Source organism: Myotis myotis, unplaced genomic scaffold (assembly GCF_014108235.1).
Source record: "Myotis myotis isolate mMyoMyo1 unplaced genomic scaffold, mMyoMyo1.p scaffold_m19_p_1, whole genome shotgun sequence".
Classification (NCBI taxonomy): domain Eukaryota; kingdom Metazoa; phylum Chordata; class Mammalia; order Chiroptera; family Vespertilionidae; genus Myotis; species Myotis myotis.
In genome coordinates, this window is record NW_023416313.1 from 197,562,072 (window position 1) to 197,581,224 (window position 19,153).

General features: G+C 41.8%; 1 protein-coding gene across 16 annotated transcripts in view; it reads left to right on the forward strand.

Annotated features, from left to right (window-relative positions):
* Nucleotides 1-19,153, forward strand: part of GPHN (gephyrin) — a 439,201-nt gene that overhangs the window by 211,308 nt on the left and 208,740 nt on the right. For 8 of the 16 annotated variants that reach the window (XM_036310162.1, XM_036310186.1, XM_036310177.1 and 5 more), the window contains exon 5: nucleotides 3,718-3,756. The exons of the other annotated variants lie outside the window; for them this stretch is intronic. In XM_036310162.1, coding sequence (XP_036166055.1) covers nucleotides 3,718-3,756 — 39 coding nt within the window. The remainder of the gene's footprint in view (nucleotides 1-3,717; nucleotides 3,757-19,153) is intronic. 16 annotated transcript variants of the gene reach the window in all.

Sequence of the window (19,153 nt, forward strand, 5' to 3'; positions counted from 1 at the left end):
TAGAAGGGCAGAATATTTGTAATTTTGTTACTGCCTGCCAAAAAAGGCAACATGGAACTAATAATAGAGAGTCAGAAAGTGGATTCATATAACAAAATAAACTACTTGGAATCATTCTAGTAATTTACAAGTATTATTTCCTCATATTGGAACTTGGAAAGAACATGACTGCTATTAAAGAATAGAGGACAGCCAAAGCCGGTTTGGCTCAGTGGATAGAGCGTCGGCCTGCGGACTGAGAGGTCCCAGGTTCGATTCCGGTAGAGGGCATGTACCTGGATTGCGGGCACGTCCCCAGTGGGAGATGTGCAGGAGGCGGCTGATCGATGTTTCTCTCCCATCGATGTTTCTAACTCTCTATCTCTCTCCCTTCCTCTCTGTAAAAAATCAATAAAATATTAAAAAAGAAAAAAAAAGAAAAAAAAAAAGAATAGAGGACAGATGTCCAATGGAGGGAGAAACTGTTACAGATAATCATAAATGACAGGCACAATGATGAGAACTTACAGGAAGAATCCAAATTCCTTCAAAAGATGCCGAGATGAAAGAAGCAGTAAAGCTTTTGTCAGTATGTTGTCTGAAAATGCATTGTCATCAGTTTCCCTGAGAGAGATATTGAAGGTCAAAGGCAATAATGCAGAAGAAGCAGTTGATTGTGCTGGAAGAACCAATTGATATGAGGAAATAAATTATATGATTCTATGAAGATTGAAGATAGCATTGTAGTGATGTATATCATTGGAGTAATTTAAGTGTGTTTTCCCCTCACCTTCCTCTTCGCTTTCTATAGTTTAATTACAGCATGATATAATATCCTTTCATGTAATAATTATCAGGATAAAACTTTATGTACTGAGAAGATAGGTCAGTTTTGACTAGAAGGTGATTTCAAATAGGATTTTTCAAATTTTAAAAAATACTTCTCTATAAAATATATGCTTTTGAGCCAATGAGAAGATAGCTGTTAGTTTTGTATATTATATAAATGTAATGGAATCTTATTAAAATGTGTCTGTTGCTTGCTCTGATTTAAGACTACATTGTATAGGAGACCTCCATTATCATGAATTCACTTTAGCATTGTAACACCATTGATTTGGTTCAAAAGAGATTCACACGATGCCAGTTTCCCACTATTGTTAAACAGGGTACTTAGAGGTTCAGTTAATTATGGTACTTTGATATGTGATCTATTTGTTGGCCCTATTTACTTTCCTCCTTCACTTCCTCTCTTTTTGCCATTTTTAAGACTTTTCTATACTGCACCCTGTCCCTTAAGATAGAGTGTTTCTGTGTAGTGGGTAGATTAATGAATATCATCATCAATCCTCCTATATAATAAAAGGCTAATATGCTAAGTGTCCAGTCATCCTGTTGGCTGTTCAACCAATCAAAGTGTAATATGCTAATGATTTGCTAAGGCTGCTCAACTGCTCTCTGACATACACTGACCACCAGGGGGCAGATGCTCCAACTGGTAGGTTTGCTTGCTGCTGGGGTCTGGCAGATTGGAACTGAGCAAGACAGGCCTGGCATGCCCTGGACCCCTCCCTCAGTCCCTCCTCAGCTGGCCAACCTCCCGTGTCCCTCCCCGACCCTGATCGTGCACAGGTGGGGTCCCTCAGCCCGGCCTTCACCCTCTTGCTGTCCAGGACCCCTCAGGGGTTGTCAGAGAGCTGGTTTCGGCCAATCCCTCAGGCCAGGCCAAGAGACCCCACTGGTGCACGAATTCGTGCACTGAGCCTCTAGTATTAAATAATAATTAGAGAAATGAGGGCTGCTTTTATGTAATATTGAAAGCAAATCTTAGTATAAATGGACCTTCCCTCATGTTTATCTTGAGCGATAATAGCAACAGTATTCACAATGATGCTCCAGTTTATCTTTGTTCAAACATTAGTTATTACTCTTTGCCTTCTAAACAAAACAAAAAATACCTTAGGATGGAGGTCAGCAAACTTATTCTTTAGAGGTCTATATAGTAAATATTTTAGACTTTGTAGGATGTATGAGCTCTCTCATAACTATTCACCTTTGCCAGCCCTGTAGCACAAAATCCGCCATAAGATGATATAAATGAATGTGCCTTGCTCTACCCCAATAACATTGTATTTATAGATACTGAAATTAGATTTCATATAGTTTCACATATCACGAAATATTTTTCTTTTGCTTTTTTTCAATCATTAAAAAATAGAAAGATCACTCTTAGATTGTAGGCCATGCCAAAAAAAAAAAAGCAACAGGTAGGATTTGTCCCATTGGCTGTGGTTTGCTAACCCTATTTTAGAACACTCCTGTTCTGTACTAGCATATACTCTGTTAATTAAAAGCCCATAGTTTTTGAGCTTTCAGAAGATTGCTGTGAGAATTTAAGACAGAGAAAGGAGATGTCCCACAAGAAATTAACACTTCACAGACTCAAATATGTCCTGAATACCTATTTTAAATGCCAAGTACTGTTCAAGATATTGGGAATATAGCAATAACCAAAGAAGTCAAAATTCCCTGCCTCTTTAGAATTCACATTTTAGTGGGGTGACACAAATATAAGTAAACAAGGAACAAGTGTTGTATTAGGGATGGTGATAAGTACTATGGATAAAAATATACCAGGGGAGGTGGATAGGTAGCAGGAAAGAGGATTGTAATTTTAAATAAGGCCATCAAGGAAGGCTTCGTTGATAAGGTGACATTTGAGTAAACATCTAAAGTAGGAGAGGGAATAAGCCATGGATCAAGTAGGACCTGTATCTTACCCTTAGAGTAATGGAGAGTTTTGAACAGAGGTGTGGCATGATTTGACTTGTATTTTAACTGGGAAACCATTTAAGAGGCTATTGAAATAATCCAGGTGAAAAATTATAGTGACTTACTAGTAAACCAGTGATATAGAGGTGGAGTTAGTGAAAAATACATTATTGATACATTTTGAAGGTAGAGATAACAGATTGGAGTAAGAAAAAAGTTAAGTATAATACCCAGGATTTTGACTTGGCAATTGGAAGGATGGAGTTGCCATTTACTGGATAAGACTGTGGGAAGAGTAGATTTGAAGAGGTAGATCAGGAGTTTTACTTTGATCATGGAAACTTGAACTGCCTTTAAGATATCCAAGTAGAGATGTTAAGTTGGCTGTTAGATATTTGCATCTGGAGTTCAGAGTAAAAGTCTGGCTAGAGATACTATTTTTTTTAGAGTCATCAAGATCTTAATGGAATTAAAGCCCATGACAATTGATGAGCTCATCAAGGTATTGATTAGTATTACTTTCTTTAATGGTATTTCTGCCCCTGCTTCTTTTCTCATTCACTTTCAAAGAGATAGGTAGCTTCTAATAACCTGTCCCATCTGCTCACACACAAAGGGTAGAAGGGATTCCACTGAGTCAGAAATCTGACCTACACAGAAAGTACCATTAGTAGGCCATCCTCAAACTTTGCCATAGTGTTAACATGGGAGTGAATTTTCCCAAGTACCTCCTTGCTGGAAACTGTTTGCACTGGAGGTAAGTGTGAAAGGGGCGGTTGTGGGAAATGCTGGGGTGAGGGCTTCCTAAACCTTTCTCAAACCTCAGAAATGGCTTGATTCTGAGGAAGGGTGAAGGTTCAGGCTGGTTCTTACTTCCATGAACCAGTTCATACAGCCCTAAATTTGATCTGCTTTCCTCAAACTGGGAGTCAGAAATCCCTTTTCTCTTCTGTTTTTCTGCTGCAGAAATTCCCAACATTCCCATTTTGTGGGCTCCAGAAAGGGGTAAGCGAAGACTTCAATCCCAGCCAATCATTTCCAGATTAATAATTTCTAGTGTTTTGATTTTTTTTGTCATTATAAAAATGCTTCAACCCATTTTCCCATCTGTTTAATTTTCTTGTGGATTGTATGTATCTATGTTCTAGGGTCACTCTGTATCTCTGGGCAATAGAGTTCAGATCCATTAGCTATTTCCATTTGTGTGCTGTTCTCTTATGGATTTTCATATGCAGTTTACTCGTGACTGTTTCCTAGATGGAAGACACCAAATTCAGGAGATTGCTTCACTCTGTCTCATTTTTTTCCTGAATGGTGTTTTGTTCCCCTGCTGACAGCTTTTCACTACCCTACCCAACTGCTTCTGATGATCTATCATTGCCTCTCTGCTATTCTGTCTTCCTGCTTTGACTGCCTTTGATTTTTTTTCTCTATTTTTTTTTTGCCCCACTTTACTCATCTGCTGATTAATTTGCATTCTTTACTCACTGTGCTTTGCCCAGCAGCAAATGGCCTGTTACTCTCATAGCCATTTGCTGTTTTAGCATTTTAGACTGCTCAGCATTGTCTGTCGGCACTCCTATGCCATCTGCCTGCTTGATCTTGCCCTGCCCAATCTATGCCTGTGATATATGTAGGTTCAGATTGTTTAGCACTTCTGCTGCTGATCTCCACTTGCCTTCTGCCACTAAGTTGGACTGCTGATTGAATTTGCTTTATGACTGTCTCCTATAACTATTTGTTGTACATGGCTGCCCCATTAGTTAACTTGAGATATTATATTCATCTCCTATGTACTCAGCCTTGAAACTTGCCATATTACCTCCTTTATACTTCTCTATATCTGATAAATCACTGGCATTGTTCCTCTGTTGTCTTGTAACCCTGATCAGGTTTTATTTCCAAGAAAAGTGTTGCCTACATATTGTCCAAACATATCTTAAAAATAGAAAAATGCTTTGCTTTTTAACAGTACAGTCCAATTTACTCTTAAACTGCCTTTTAAACTCATTTCCACCCATCCTTTTAGCTTTTTTATACAACTTTACATTTTTCTCTTTACTTAAGAATAGAATTTTTTTTCTAAGTCATTTGTTATCTTTGCCTTTTCACATCATATATTATGTACTTTTTATTCCTTATGTATAGGATATTTTAATAATTTTTCATATACTAAATTTATTTCCTAATTTATTTTCCCTAATATTTTCAGGGCATCATGAAGACAAATTACTCCCATTAATTTCATTTAAGACTAAAAGTATCATCTTTAAAACTAATACATTTACTTATAGTTTCTTTGTAGTTAACATTAAAGTAGCTTTCCACTCTGATCCATTTATTTAATTTATCTTTATTGTTAAAAGTATTAAAGATGTCCTTCCTTCCCCACCTCCAACCCCCCATTGACCTCTTCTATAGCCCCTGGTAATCTCTGTTTTACTTTCTGCCTCTGAATTTGCCTATTCTAGTACCTTGTATAAGTAGAATCATTCAATTTTTATTCTTCTAAGTCTGACTTATACTTAACATATTATTTTCAAGGTTGATTTATGTTGTAGCATATACTAGAATTTCTTTTTTGAGACTACTGTTTTATTGTATTTTTGTGCCACCTCTTGTTTATCCTTTCTTCTGGGCACTTGAGTTGTTCCATCTTTTTGCTATTATGAATAATGCTGCTATGAACATGGGTATGCAGGTATCTGTTTTTCTTTCCCTTCTCTTGGGTATTTACCTAAAAGTGTACTCAGAACTTTTAATATTTTGTATAAGAGGAAATAAAATCAATAGCAACGGCATCAGGAAACTGTATAATTAACACTAAAATGGATAAGTTCAAGATATTGCATTGGGAGCAAAAGAAATTAGAAAGGTTACAGGTGGCCAGGTGAAATTTAGAAGACCCTGGTAGAAATGAAAGGAGAATGAAGTGAAATAACACTCATGGTTGAAGGACATCAAAATGATTCTGAAGAGGGTTGAATTAAAAAATATACCAACTTCAGGACAGAATGATGGCATGTCTTTGAAATAGAGTAATGTGGACTTTTAAAGAAGAGAAGAGGGGGAGGCTTTTGAAAGGCAAGGTTTAAATGAAGATAATGGGACTGAATGAGGCAACCAGGGTGTATTTATAGAAACTAGCAACTGGAATAGGAATTTATTTCAATTGAGTAATCTTGGATACCCAGCCTTCTACCTATAAAGATTTTTCTAAAACTATTCCTGGACCTGCCCTGGCTGGGTGGCTCGGTTGGTTGGACATTGTTCCTTGCATCAAAAAGTTGCTAGTTTGATTCCCAGTCAGGGCACATGCAGGGCACATGCTCAGATGACGGACTCAAACCCTGATAGGGTATGTGCAGGAGACAGCTGATCAGTGTTTGGTTCTTACATCGATGTTTTTGTCTTTCTCTCTTTCTCTCTTTCTAAAAATCAAAAATATTTTTTAAAAACTTAAAAAATAATAATAATAAAAAGTCCTGGGCCCAACCCTCTGACATAATGAGTTGGAGATATGGTTTAGGTATTGAGTGTGTGTGAGTGTGTGTGTTTTAATCCACTGTTAAGGCACAATGTTTGTTAAATTGAACCGTGTAGCATAGTGTCCTAGACCTTACAGGGGTTACAAAAGTTGGGAAAAATTGGTAATTGTCTTCAAGGACTTTAAAACTGGAGTATTTAAATATGCAATAATAATGGATTTGGGAGAGAAGACTTTCAGTCCATTACTAGGTAATGTTTTCACTTGTTATCTCAATTTCTTGGGTGATTTTACATACTCTATTGAGTCTTTCTCAGCCAAGCTTCCTCATGTAACCTCTCAAAACACAGAAAATTGAGTGGCTGTCTTCTCAAATCTCCCAAGGTGGTACATAAACTTGTACTATTCTATATGTATAGGTGAGAAGTTATTTCATTACATACAATTATTCTATTAGAACCTATTTTAAAAGGCTTGCTCTATGCTATGTAGTCTATTAGGAATTGATACACAAAGATAAGGCTTCTCTTTCAAGGAGCTTACATCCTGAGAGAAGGGAAAAACCTTTTAACAAAAAATACATTTCTAATATCTACAAAATTTTGTTATTTTAATTCTTTAGGAAGAATGTTCTAAGTCAGAGTGATTGTATATAAGGACATTCTTTCACCTCTTGTAAGCATCATTGAATCAGGACTAAGAATGTCTTCTTTATTACCTGTAATGCCTTATCACAGCTGAATGACTCTGGTGATATTTTAAATGCCAATAAGAATCTCTTAGTTTTAAAACCTAGAGCATTCAGTGACAAATTAGTGATTTTTGTTGGTAGCTGTTAATAAACAGCATTACCTGAAACCAGTGTTTTTAGTTTGATAGTGGAAGAGTAGAGATTGGCTAGAGATAGATAACTAATATTTAGGAGGTTATTTTTTAATCTAATTATAAGCACAATAAGGATTTCCACTCTAAAGTATCCTAATATATAAAAATCCAGGGTCCATAATGACTGACCAAAGGTTCAACCGAATACTGGAAGTCAGTCCTGCAGTCAGTGTTTGGTTGCCGTGGTGACCCAGCACTGACTGCCGAGGGGGCTGCGGATCAGGCCTGGAGAGAGGCCTGGAGAGAGAGGCAGGGTCTGATCCGCAGCCTCTGTGGCAGCTGGTGATCAGCCATTGCCTCTCACTTTCTCTCCAGGCTTTGCCAGGAGCTATGCCTCTCTTTTTCTCCGGGCCTCAGCGGGGACTGCTGATCAGCCCCGCCTCTCTGATCAGGCCCAGAGATAGGCCTGGAGATGCTGACTGGCATAGAAACCGACCAATCAGAATCAAATCTGTGAACTACGAGGAGCCAATGGCTACCTAGGAGGCAGAGCTTCTGACGCTGACTGGCATAGAAACCAACCAATCAGACCAAGTTGGCCAGCAGGGGAGGGCAGTTGGGGGTGAGATCAGACCAGCAGGGGAGGGCAGATAAGGGTGATCACGCAAGCAGAGGCAATTAGGGGCAATCAGGCCAGCAGAGGAGGGCAGTTGGGAGCGAGATCATGCGGCAGGGAAGGGCAGTTAGGGGCGATCAGGCAGGCAGGCAGAGAGGTTAGGGATAATCAGTCAGGCAGGCAGGGGGTTAGGGGCAATCAGGCAGGCAGGCAGTGGCAGTTAGGGGCAATCAGGCAGGCAGGCAGATGAGAGGTTAGGAGCCAGTGGTCCCAGATTGCGAGAGGGATGTCCCTGATTGGAGAGGGTGCAGGCTGGGCTGAGGGAACCTCCCCTCTGTGCACGAATTTCATGCACCAGGCCACTAGTAACTATATATTTGAAAATGTTTGGGGATTTAATTTATTCTTACTATCAACTAAAGCTCATTTGAATTCCTGATGTCATAAAGTTCAGTCATCTTCGTTAGTTTTTATGATGGATTTTTTTAATTAGTCATTTGAACTAAAAATGCATTTGTCCTTAAATTTATGTGTGCCTTTAAATTTGAGAGCAGTTAGCTTTATTCCTATTGCTCACTGCTTCACACTTACTTTTCTAAAGGAATCTCTTTAAAGTGCTACACTAAAGTAAGTTTTAGGAACCTATTTATCCTCCCATCTCCTGATAGCCTACTGGTTATTTATTTTTTAACAGCACAGCTACAAAAAGATCAAAATGCTTGTGTCAGAAAAGAAGCACTAAAATAGAAATTACATCCAGATTTAAATTGTTTTCTTAATAATTTTTAACATTTTTGCTTGTATTCATTCTGAAAAACATTTTTAATGCAAGAAAAGATTATGCAGATATTTTAAAGTATAAGATCTGGGGATAAAGGAATAGCATCATTCTATTAAACTTGTTTATTCATAATATACTTTTTTGTGATCTCTGAAATCTTATTTTTATTTTGAGGAATGCTAAATTGAAAATAGAATTGTATACTGTATTTTTGTGAAAGTTAACCAGGAAAGGCAATATCTCTGTATCATTCCCTTATTAGTCTTCAAGTCCTTTTTAAATTTAATAACAAAATCCTGTAAATTTCCTTGCAATCTTGAGATTCTTTATAGGTAACTACTCCTAACATACAAGTTGTCATCTAATTTTTTTTTTCTTTCTCTCCCCCATTCCCCGCCCTTTATCTCCTGAAGAACAGTAAGACATATTCAGAACCTTGCAAAGGAAGATGCAGTAGCTTCCTTCCACAAACATTTTATGGAGGTAGTTTCACTCCTTCAGTTTTTAACGTAGACAGTGACAGGAACAGGCACTAATAACCAGTCTCTAAATCCCCTAATCTCTTCCTCTCTCCTTTGCTCTTCTATCCTCAAATGTTTTACTTTTGCTGGCAAAAACTCACACATTGTACCTGTGGCACAAGAGGTGTGGTGGAGTGAGAGAGAGATTATTGAGGGAAAAATCAATTGCCTCAGGTATGGAAATTATTTGGTTTAAAGCTTTTTATATATTTAATAGTCTTTAACATCAAAATCATTTCATGTAAAATTCATTTGTTAGACATTTGGATATTTATAAAATACAAAGAACTCCCAAACATTTTGTATTTATCTCTGAATGCTTTTAAATTTCTTACCATCTATATATATAAAAGCCTAAGCAACTGAACAACCAAATGACCAGTCAACTGGTCACTATGAAGAGCACTGACCATCAGGGGTAGATGCTCAATGCAGGAGCTGCCCCCTGGTGGTTAATGCACTCCCACAGAGGGAGCGCCACTCAGCCAGTAGCCGGGCTCACAGCTGGCAAGCCCTGCTGTGTTGGCATGAGCCTCTCCCACCTCCGTGGCAACACTACCTAGTGGAGGCAGCTGCAGCAGGCACAGCAGGGCCGTGATGATCAGGAGTGGAGTGGTGCCTGGTTCCAGCTTGGGCTCCTCCCCGGCCGCCTGCCACTGGGTGCACTACACATCCTTGGGGGCCGAAACCAGCAGTCTGACATCCCCAGAGAGGTCCTGGATTGCAAGAGGGTGCAGGCCAAGCTGAGGGACCACACCAGTGCACGAATCTGTGCACCGGGCCTCTAGTATTTAATACTTTTGAAGAGATAGAGATATTTTCTGTTCATATCAGCAGCATTAAAACATCTCAGATGTTCAGTAATCAATATTTTTCATTTGTTCAAATCCATATTACAGTAGTAGATGTGTGCATATTTATTTTGCAATCAGAGGTAATAATCCTATATAATAAAGAGCTAATATGCAAATGGTCCTTGCACCCTCACACTGGGGTCGGGGGACTGGAGACCAGGCCAGGGGACCTGAGGCCATGCCCCCCACCTGGCGCCAGGCCAGGGGACCTGAGGCCACGCCTCCCCACCCAGCGCCAGGCCAGGAGACCTGAGGCTATGCCCCCTGCCCAGCGGGGCTTGACGGGGGACCTGAGGCTGTGCCCCCTGCCCGACTCCCGGCCAGGGGATCTGAAGCTGTGCCCCCGGCCCTGCGGGGCTTGACGGGGTTGGGGCCAGCCGGGTCTGGGTCTCGCGCAATTTCAAGGCGCACACGGGTGAGCGGAGACTTGACTCTGGGTCCCACGGTGCGCCCCAGACTCTGGCAGGAGTAAGATTTTCATATGCATTTTACTAATTTTCTTTCATCATTGACACTTCTATTATAAAGGGCAAATAGCAATATTAAAATATTTCCTCTAATTAATTCCCTTTTAATGTGCACAAGTTTTGTGCACCAGGCCACTAGTACCATTATAAAGATTTAAACAAATATTCTGAAAAAAAACATCTCTTATAAGTATATTGTTTTCTCATCCCAACTCAATGTCTCTGGTTTAAAATAAAGTCAATCTTGTGAGATGGTTAAAAGGCAGAGAGCCTTTTGAGATATTCTGCTTTTCATGATGGTTGCTAATTAAAAAATAAAGTCATCTGTAGAGAGTTTCTATTGTATTAACAAGGTCTATCTTTAAATTTCCATTCTACTCCTATTGTTGGAATTTTAGGATCACAGCAGTTAGCATGTATCATAGGTTTCCAATAAGAGCATAAAATGATGATCTTTTTAATGTGACATAATGTTAAAGATGAGATTTTAACTGAAAAGTATATGCTCATTTAGGAGAAGGAAAATGGTTTTTGCTACTTATCTTGCCTTTTATTACTAGCTTTTTAAAAACTCCTATTTTATGAATATAGATTTATTTATGAAGTAAACAAAACCCACCAATAATCTCAACTTATTAGCTAGGAATAATTGATTAATTTCCACAATTAAGAATCCATAAGTATAAGTTTGAGTTTCTTAATAAAACCATCTCAATTATTACTATAGCTTCTGAAATTTATTGTGCACTTACTGTGTGACAGGTTATGTAATATCTCATTTAATCCTTACAAAAAACATATACAATAGGTACCACTTAACAGATATGAAATTATATTTAGAAAGATTAAATTGTGAGTTAACCTAGATCATAGAGCTAGTAGAAGATAATAGGACTAGAATTTGAAATAGGTAGTCTTACTCCAGGGCCCTTGCTCTTAATCATTCTCCTTTTTATATAAATTAAGCTTTTTCCATGTAATAACTGTTCTACAAAAATAAAAGGGATCTGTCAATCACTACAGAGTATAAATAAGCTATAACTAACTTAATTTTCTTGTCATTAATTATTTAGGTTCTTATTTCCTATTATAAACATTACCTTTATATAAATTGTCAAATACATCTCTGATTATCACTTTAGCAATATTTCTTAAAATAGAATAAAGAGTCAACATTGGCCCTAACCGGTTTGGCTCAGTGGATAGAGCATCGGCCTGCAGACTGAAAGGTCCCAGGTTCGATTCCGGTCAAGGGCATGTACCTTGGTTGCGGGCACATCCCCAGTAGGGGGTGTGCAGGAGGCAGCTGATCAATGTTTCTCTCTCATTGATGTTTCTAACTCTCTGTCCCTCTCCCTTCCTCTCTGAAAAAAATCAATAAAATATGTTTTTTTAAAAAGAGTCAACATTGTCCTCTGCAATACATGTGCAAATTTATATATTCATATCAGTTTGTGAGACTGCAAATCTATTATCATTTTTGATCTTACCAATTTGATAGATGAAAATTGTATGCCTTTATTGGCATATTGTAGACTAATAATGAGATGAAACATTTTTCTTATGTTTGCCCACTTTTTTTCTTCTTTTATAAAATGCCTGTTTTCTTTGTTCAGTTTTCTTTTGGCTCAGTAACCTGTTCTTAAAGACAGATTCTAATTTCAAAGAGAAGTTTAAGGAATTACTTGCCAGAAAATACTTTTGGCAAAGTCAGTAGATTTTTAACTAGTTTATTTGACACATAAATATATACCAATTGGTTTTCTCTTTTCTCAAATTCCATTAATATAATAGTACTCAGTTATTTCATTACCCATCCTCTTACAACCGCTGTTAAGCTCAAAACACATTCTGAATCAAAGGTATGCAGTTAATAAAATACAAACACATTATTTTCTAACAAGTACTTACACCCTTTGCAAGTCTTTTTAATAGCTGATGCACAATAGTTTATTTTCTAACCTTTTCTTATGCAATATATATGATAATACTTTATGGATAGAAAAATATTGAATCTTAATATTTTAGAATGAATGGTTTGTTCATAAATAACAAACCTTAGAAAATAATTTATAATTAGGACACTGAATCCACATAGCTACTATTAGCAGTGATTTTTTAAAAAATACTAAATATATAGTTCTATTTGCAAATTATTTGGCACAAATTAGTTTTCTGCATCATAAGAATTCCAATGAAAACAATGTTCTGGCATGCAGTTAATGTGAATTATATTTGATTATCTAGGAATTTAAAGCATTTTATAAACATGTTCTGACAGGCAGAGCTTAACTTTCCTCATATTTTTTTAGTCTCCACTAACATGGATAAGTGAATTGTATAACACTTGGCTTGTATTTTTCCACAGAAACATTTATTTATGTAAATGATTCTCAATCAAGAGCATTTTTCGTCCCCAGGGACTATTTCACAGTGCCTGATGATGTTTTTGGTTGTCACAACTGGCGGGGTGCTACTGACATCTTTTTATTAGAGGCCAGAAAAGCTTCTAAATATCCTACAATGTACTAGGCAGCCCCTACAACAAAGAATCCTCTGGCCCAAATGTTAATAGAACAGAAATTAAGAAATCCTCATTTATATATTAACTAGAGTTAATAAATATAAATTTGTGCACTAGGGGGTGGGGGTCCCTCGGCCCAGCCTTCCCCCTTTCACTGTCCGGGAGCCCTCAGGGGATGTCCTACTGACATGGGGAGCGGGCCTAAGCCGCAGTCTGGCTGCAGAGGCTCGAAGCAGGCGCCGTGTGTCTCTGTGTGTGTGTGTGTGTGTGTGTGTGTGTCTGTGTGTGTGTGTGTGTGTGTGTGTCTCCACTGGGGGCCTGCCCTCAGCCGCACCACGGAGGCTTGGAGCAGGCGCCCCGTGTGTGTGTGTGTGTGTGTGTGTGTCCACTGGGGTGGGGCCGGCCGGGCCCTGAGTAGTACCATCACTGCTGCCACTGTCATTAGCATCTGGGATGCAGGCATGGGTTGAAAAGACTGAACCACACCCCAGGCCTCTCTGACCCTCACTTTGTTCATCTGGGAGTTGAAGCAGGAGGGGCCGGGCCCCGCACTGTAGGCTCTTCACGGAGATATCTTTTTGCCCTCAGTTGTCTTCCCCTTTCTAGGCCTGAGGACAGCAGCATTCTTGTGGGGTTTTTTTCACCTTTTTTTTTTTTTATATTGAAGGTGGAGATTTCTAGAAAATACAAAATTGCAGAGACAGAAAGCCGATCTGTGGTTGCCTGGGGCTGGGGTGAGGTTGACTGCAGATGGGCAAACAGTGTGATGGAAGCTTGAAAATGGTTTTTGTCGGTGGTTGAGCTGCTGTGGAAATTCACGCATCAAACAGTATGCTTGCTGTGGGTGAGTTGTATGGCATGTAAGTGCCTCTTCGAGAAAGCTGTGTAAAGGCATACATCTAAATGGGAACCCTCTTAAAACCACAGTTGGTGAGAGATTACCACCTTCTAGGAACTTGAAAGTGTTCAGTCAATGGTTGTGAATCTGAAGAAGAGTGGAAAGGGAACTGAATTGGAAGCCTTTATGTGACCTGGGCAGGTCTAAACTCTGTTTGGGTCTGTTTCCCCATTTGTGACATCCCGAGTTGATGCCCTCAGAGGGGTGAGAGGTGCTGGGGACAGCCCCTGCGGTGGCTGCCCTGCCCAGCGCTCTGTGCTGCAGACCCTCGGGCTGTCTCAGGACCGCTGTGCCTTCGCCTTTGCCACAGAGCTCCTCTGCCTTCCTGCCTTTGTGCAGAGAACTTCCTCCCACCAGCCTCTGCAGCAAACACACAGCCAAGAACAATTGGAAAATCCAGATTGGACTGGCCTCGTTTCCCCCCACCCCTGGCTCCTTCCCTTGACCAGGACCAGAGAAGCAACCAGAAGACTTCCCTGGAGAAAACCCATCAGACCAAGGGACCCAAGCACCTCCTGGGCACTGGTACATGTGTCAGGCTAGGCTTTCCTCTCACCTCGCAGCCCTGACAGGTGACCTCGGCCACGTAGGCTCCAAGCAGGCGCCGTGTGTGTGTGTGTGTGTGTGTGTGTGTGTGTGTATGTGTGTATGTGTGTCCTCTGGGGGCCTGCCCCCAGCCCCACCACAGAGGTTGTGAGCAGGCACACTGTGTGTGTGTGTCCGCTGGGGGCCTGCCCCCAGCTGCGTCTGAGGCTTGGAGCAAGGCACCCCTCTGTGTTGATCTCTCAGGCTCCAGGCTGTGCCTGCATGTTGTTCTCTCAGGCTCAGGGCCGTGCTCAGCCCCTCCTCCTGAGCTGGTCCTGACCATCACAGAGTCTTGACCTCATTTGCATATTACTGCTATCCTATCTAATAAAAGAGAAACATGGTAATTGGCGTACGGCCGCTACCCTTCCCATTGGCTAATCAGGGCGATATGCAAATTAACTGTCAGCCAAGATGGCGGCCGGCAGCCAGGCAGCTTGAAACTAACATGAGGCTTGCTTGCTTCAGTGACGGAGGACTCCAACATTCCCCGCCTGCCTGGCAGGCCTCTGAGCCTGGAGTTTGATACATTTTAACAAATAATGAAGCTAAAAAAAACACCCAGAAACCAGCTTTCAGCGAGGTGGGATCTCAGAGCTGGAGTCAGAGCTGGAGTTATACATTGTTTCGAACCGAAACAAACCAGATACCTACTTTCAGCAGCAGAGGCCTAAGAGCTGGAGCCTCAGAGCTAAAGCTGGCCCAGAATTAAAAGAAAAAAAGGAGCGGTTGGGAGCTTCCGTCACCCGCCAGCCTGAAAACAGCGCTCAGCCCCTCACCCAGACTGGCCAGGCACCCCAGTGGGGACCCCCACCCTGAAGGGTGTGTGACCAGCTGCAAACAGCCCTCAGCCCCTCACCCAGGCTGGCCAAGCACCCCAGTGGGGACCCCCACCCTGAATGGTGTGTGACCAGCTGCAAACAGCCATCATCCCCTCACCCAGGCTGGCCAGGCACCCCAGTGGGGTCCCCCACCCTGATCCAGGACACCCTTCAGGGCAAACCAGCCAGCCCCACCCATGCACCAGGCCTCTATCCTATATAGTAAAAGGGTAATATGCCTCCCAGCACTGGGATCAGCGTGACAGGGGGCAGCGCCCAAACCCCCTGATTGCCCTGCAGCTCTGTGCGTGACAGGGTGCAGGGCCACAACCTCCCTATCCGCCCTACTCTGTTTGTGACAGGGGAAGGCGCCCCAACCTCCTGATCAGCCCTGCTCTGTGCCTGATACGGGGGAGCTCCCCAACCTCTGATCGCCCTGTGGCTCTGTGTGTGACAGGGTGCGGCGCCCCAATCCCCTGATCGGCCCTGCTCTGTGTGTGACAGGGTGCGGCGCTCCAACCCCCCCCACCCCCCGGGCCCTGCTCTATGTGTGACAGGGTAGAGCAATAACCTCCCCATTGGCCCTGCCCTGAGTGTGAGAGTGGCGGCGCCCCAACCCCCTGATGGGCCCAGCTCTGTGCGTGACAGGGGGCAACGCCCCAACCCCCGGATTGGCCCTGCTCTGTGCGTGACAGGGGGTGGCACCGCAAACTCCCCATTGACCCTGCCTTGAGTGTGACAGGGGGCGGTGCCCCAACCCCCCAATCGGCCCTACCCTGAGCGTGACTGGGGGTGGCATCGCAACCTCCGGATCCGCCCTGCTCTGTGCATGACAGTGGGCGGCGCCCCAACACCCCAATCGGCCCTGCTCTGAGCCCGACCAGGGGCTGCACCTAGGGATTGGGCCTGCCCTCTGCCACCTGGGAGCAGGCCTAAGCCAGCAGGGCGTTATCTCCTGAGGGGTCCCAGACTGCAAGAGCGCACAGGCCAGGCTGAGGGAGCCCCCCTTCCCCCCCGAGTGCACAAATTTTTGTGCACCGGGCCTCTAGTATACACACACACACACACACACACACACACTCACTCAGTAACTGCACTGTGCTGGGACCTGGGAACACATGGACAGAAAGTTATGATCTTAGCATTCTGGGAAGTTACATTATAGGTAGTAAATAGAAAGAATCTATATAATAAAAGCCTAAACGACTGTTACGGCGGAACGACCAGAACGACCGGTTGCTATGATGTGCACTGACCACTACAGGGCAGATGCTCAATACAGGAGCTGCCCCCTGATGGTCAGTGTGCTCCCACAGGGGCAGGGCCACTCAGCCAGAAACCAGGCTCATGGCTGGCAAGCACAGCTGCCACAGTGGGAGCCTCTCCCAACTCCACGGCAGCACTACCAAATGGTGGCAGCAGTCACAGTGGGCCAGGATGATCGTGAGCAGCACGGCGCCCAACCCTGTTTCAGGCTCCTCCCTGGCCGCCTGCCACTTGGTGTACTGCTACATCCCCTGAGGGGTCCCAGACTGCGAGAGGGATGTCCGACTGCTGGCTTAAGCCCGATCCCAGTGCTGTTCTCTGTACAAGGCAGTCAGTCTGAATAACTCAGTGACTCAGGGAAGCATAGGGAACTCGGGGGTGAGCCTGCCTCTGCTCTTGACTCACCTACTCGATGGTGTTCACAGGACAGACTATGGTGACCCAGCCTGTGCACGTGCAGCAGCTGCTGAAGCTCAAACAATAGGCTGTGCAGCAGCACAAGGCCATCCAGCCACAAGCCGGCAGTCGGACATCCCCCGAGGGGTCCTGAACTGCAAGAGGGTGCAGTCCAGGCTGAGGGAACCCCTCCCCCCCAGTGCATGAATTTTGCGTACCGGGCCTCTAGTCTATATACCAGTATATAAAAGCCTAAACAACCTTTTGACTGTTCAACCAGTAGCTATGATACGCACTGACCACCAGGGGGCAGACGCTCAAAGCACATGCATGGAAACATGGAACAGACTGATGAACCTCAGTGGGGAGGGGACGCGGGGTGGGGGGAAGAGATTAACCAAGATCTTAAATGCATACTAGAGGTCGGATGCACGAATTTGTGCACCAGTGGGGTTCCTAGGCCTGGCCTGTGGGGATCAGGCAGAAGCCGGCAGTTGAACATCCCCTGAGGGGTCCTGGATTGCAAGAGGGCGCAAGCCAGGCTGAGAGACCCTACCGGTACACAAATTCATGCACCAGGCCTCTAGTTAGATAAATAAAATATGACATGCTCATGAATATAGTAGTGTTGTGTGTGTGATAGAAGCAAGATATAAAGTTTGCCTGAGGGAATTAGAAAAAATTTCAAAGCAGTGATACTGGAACTGTTTTTGTTATTGTTATTTGTATTATTTATCTTTCACTTAAATTTACAAAAAACACACTAACAGTATAGTTATAACAATGGATTTTCAAAAAACGAACATATACTCACGTAAACAGCGCCTTCCAAATCAAGACACCAGAATGTTAAGAGCATCCCAGAGGACTTTCTTGTGCTCCCTTTCAGTTACAGCCCAACTGTCAAAAGTAACTACTCTTCTGACTTTTAGTATTATAGGTTTTTTTTTACTGAACTTTATATAAATGAAACCATATAGTATGTAATCTTTTGTGTCTGGATCTCTTGCTCAATATTATGTTTTGTAAAATCAATTAATATCATTATATGTAGTTGTTCATTCTCATTATCATACAGTAATCCATTGTAGAAATAAGCCAATATTTATTAATCTACTGTGAAGAATTTATCAATTCTATAAAGGCACAATGGCTGAAATCTTAACTCTTCCAGTAGATCAGTCAGGCTGCAGACTGGGTTTGGAGATGGAAGTGGCAAAGAGAGAACCTAGAGATGTAGATAGGGTCAAATTATGGAGACTCTCTGTGTCATATAAAAGGCAATTGGATTTTCCTGTGGAAAGAAATTAAGATTTTTTGAAAGATGTTAAATAGCATTGAATTTAATGATGTTTGAAATTCAGAAAGACCACTTTGGCAGCAGAGTAGAGAATGGGTTGAATGAGAGTAAACTTAGTTATAACACCAGTCAGGTTATTGGGCTATTCAAACAAAAGATGTTGAGACCTAAATGCAGGCAAGATTAGAGAGGGATAGATGGCTCTCTCTGGATAAAATTTATAGCACTTTTTTACCAACTGGGTATGAAGATTGCAGAGGATAGTTTTCAGAGCCAGCTTTCAAAAACGTGTGTGTGTGACTGAAATACAAAATCTGAGCAATGAAAAATAAATAGAATTCTACTCAGTAATTAAAATTGAATTCAAAATAATGTCCAAATTCATCTTTAGTATTCAAACTTGTAGAAGAATAGATATCATTAGTTGAATATGAATAAATTGATGGAAATCTTTATGTATAATCTGTAGGAAGATTGGTAACAGTCTAGACTGAATAATGGCATTGGCCTTTTTTTTTGTTTTAATTTAAAACTCCATCTTCCTTCTTTTTTGTTTCAGATTTCACGAGTTTTACTTTCCACAAAATTTATACACTTAGTCATGAATAAAGTTCTTTTTAGCTCAGGAAGAAAAAATGAAACACAGTGTGTGTGTCTCTGTATGTGTATGTGTATGTGTATGTGTATGTGTATGTGTATGTGTATGTGTATGTGTATGTGTATGTGTATGTTAAAAGCAAGAGTGGGGAGAGGGAAGGAAGAAAGGACTTAAAATATTGCATCTGTATGAATAAGAAGGAAATTTTCTGGAGGAAATTAATTGAGTTCCAGTTGTTATTTTTAGATGGGACAATTACTGTATTTGAATTGGTTTGTGTATGCATTCCTTAAGAGAATAAAGCCACTGAGTCAGAAAATTCCGAGTAGCATCACTTCAAAGATGTATTGATTGCTACCTAAGATAGTGGCAAAGCTAGTTGCCTATTTGTGACCTAGAGAATGAGTACAGTTAGCTTTTGGTAACATAGCACTGCCTATCAATGTTTTGGAAGATGAAGAAC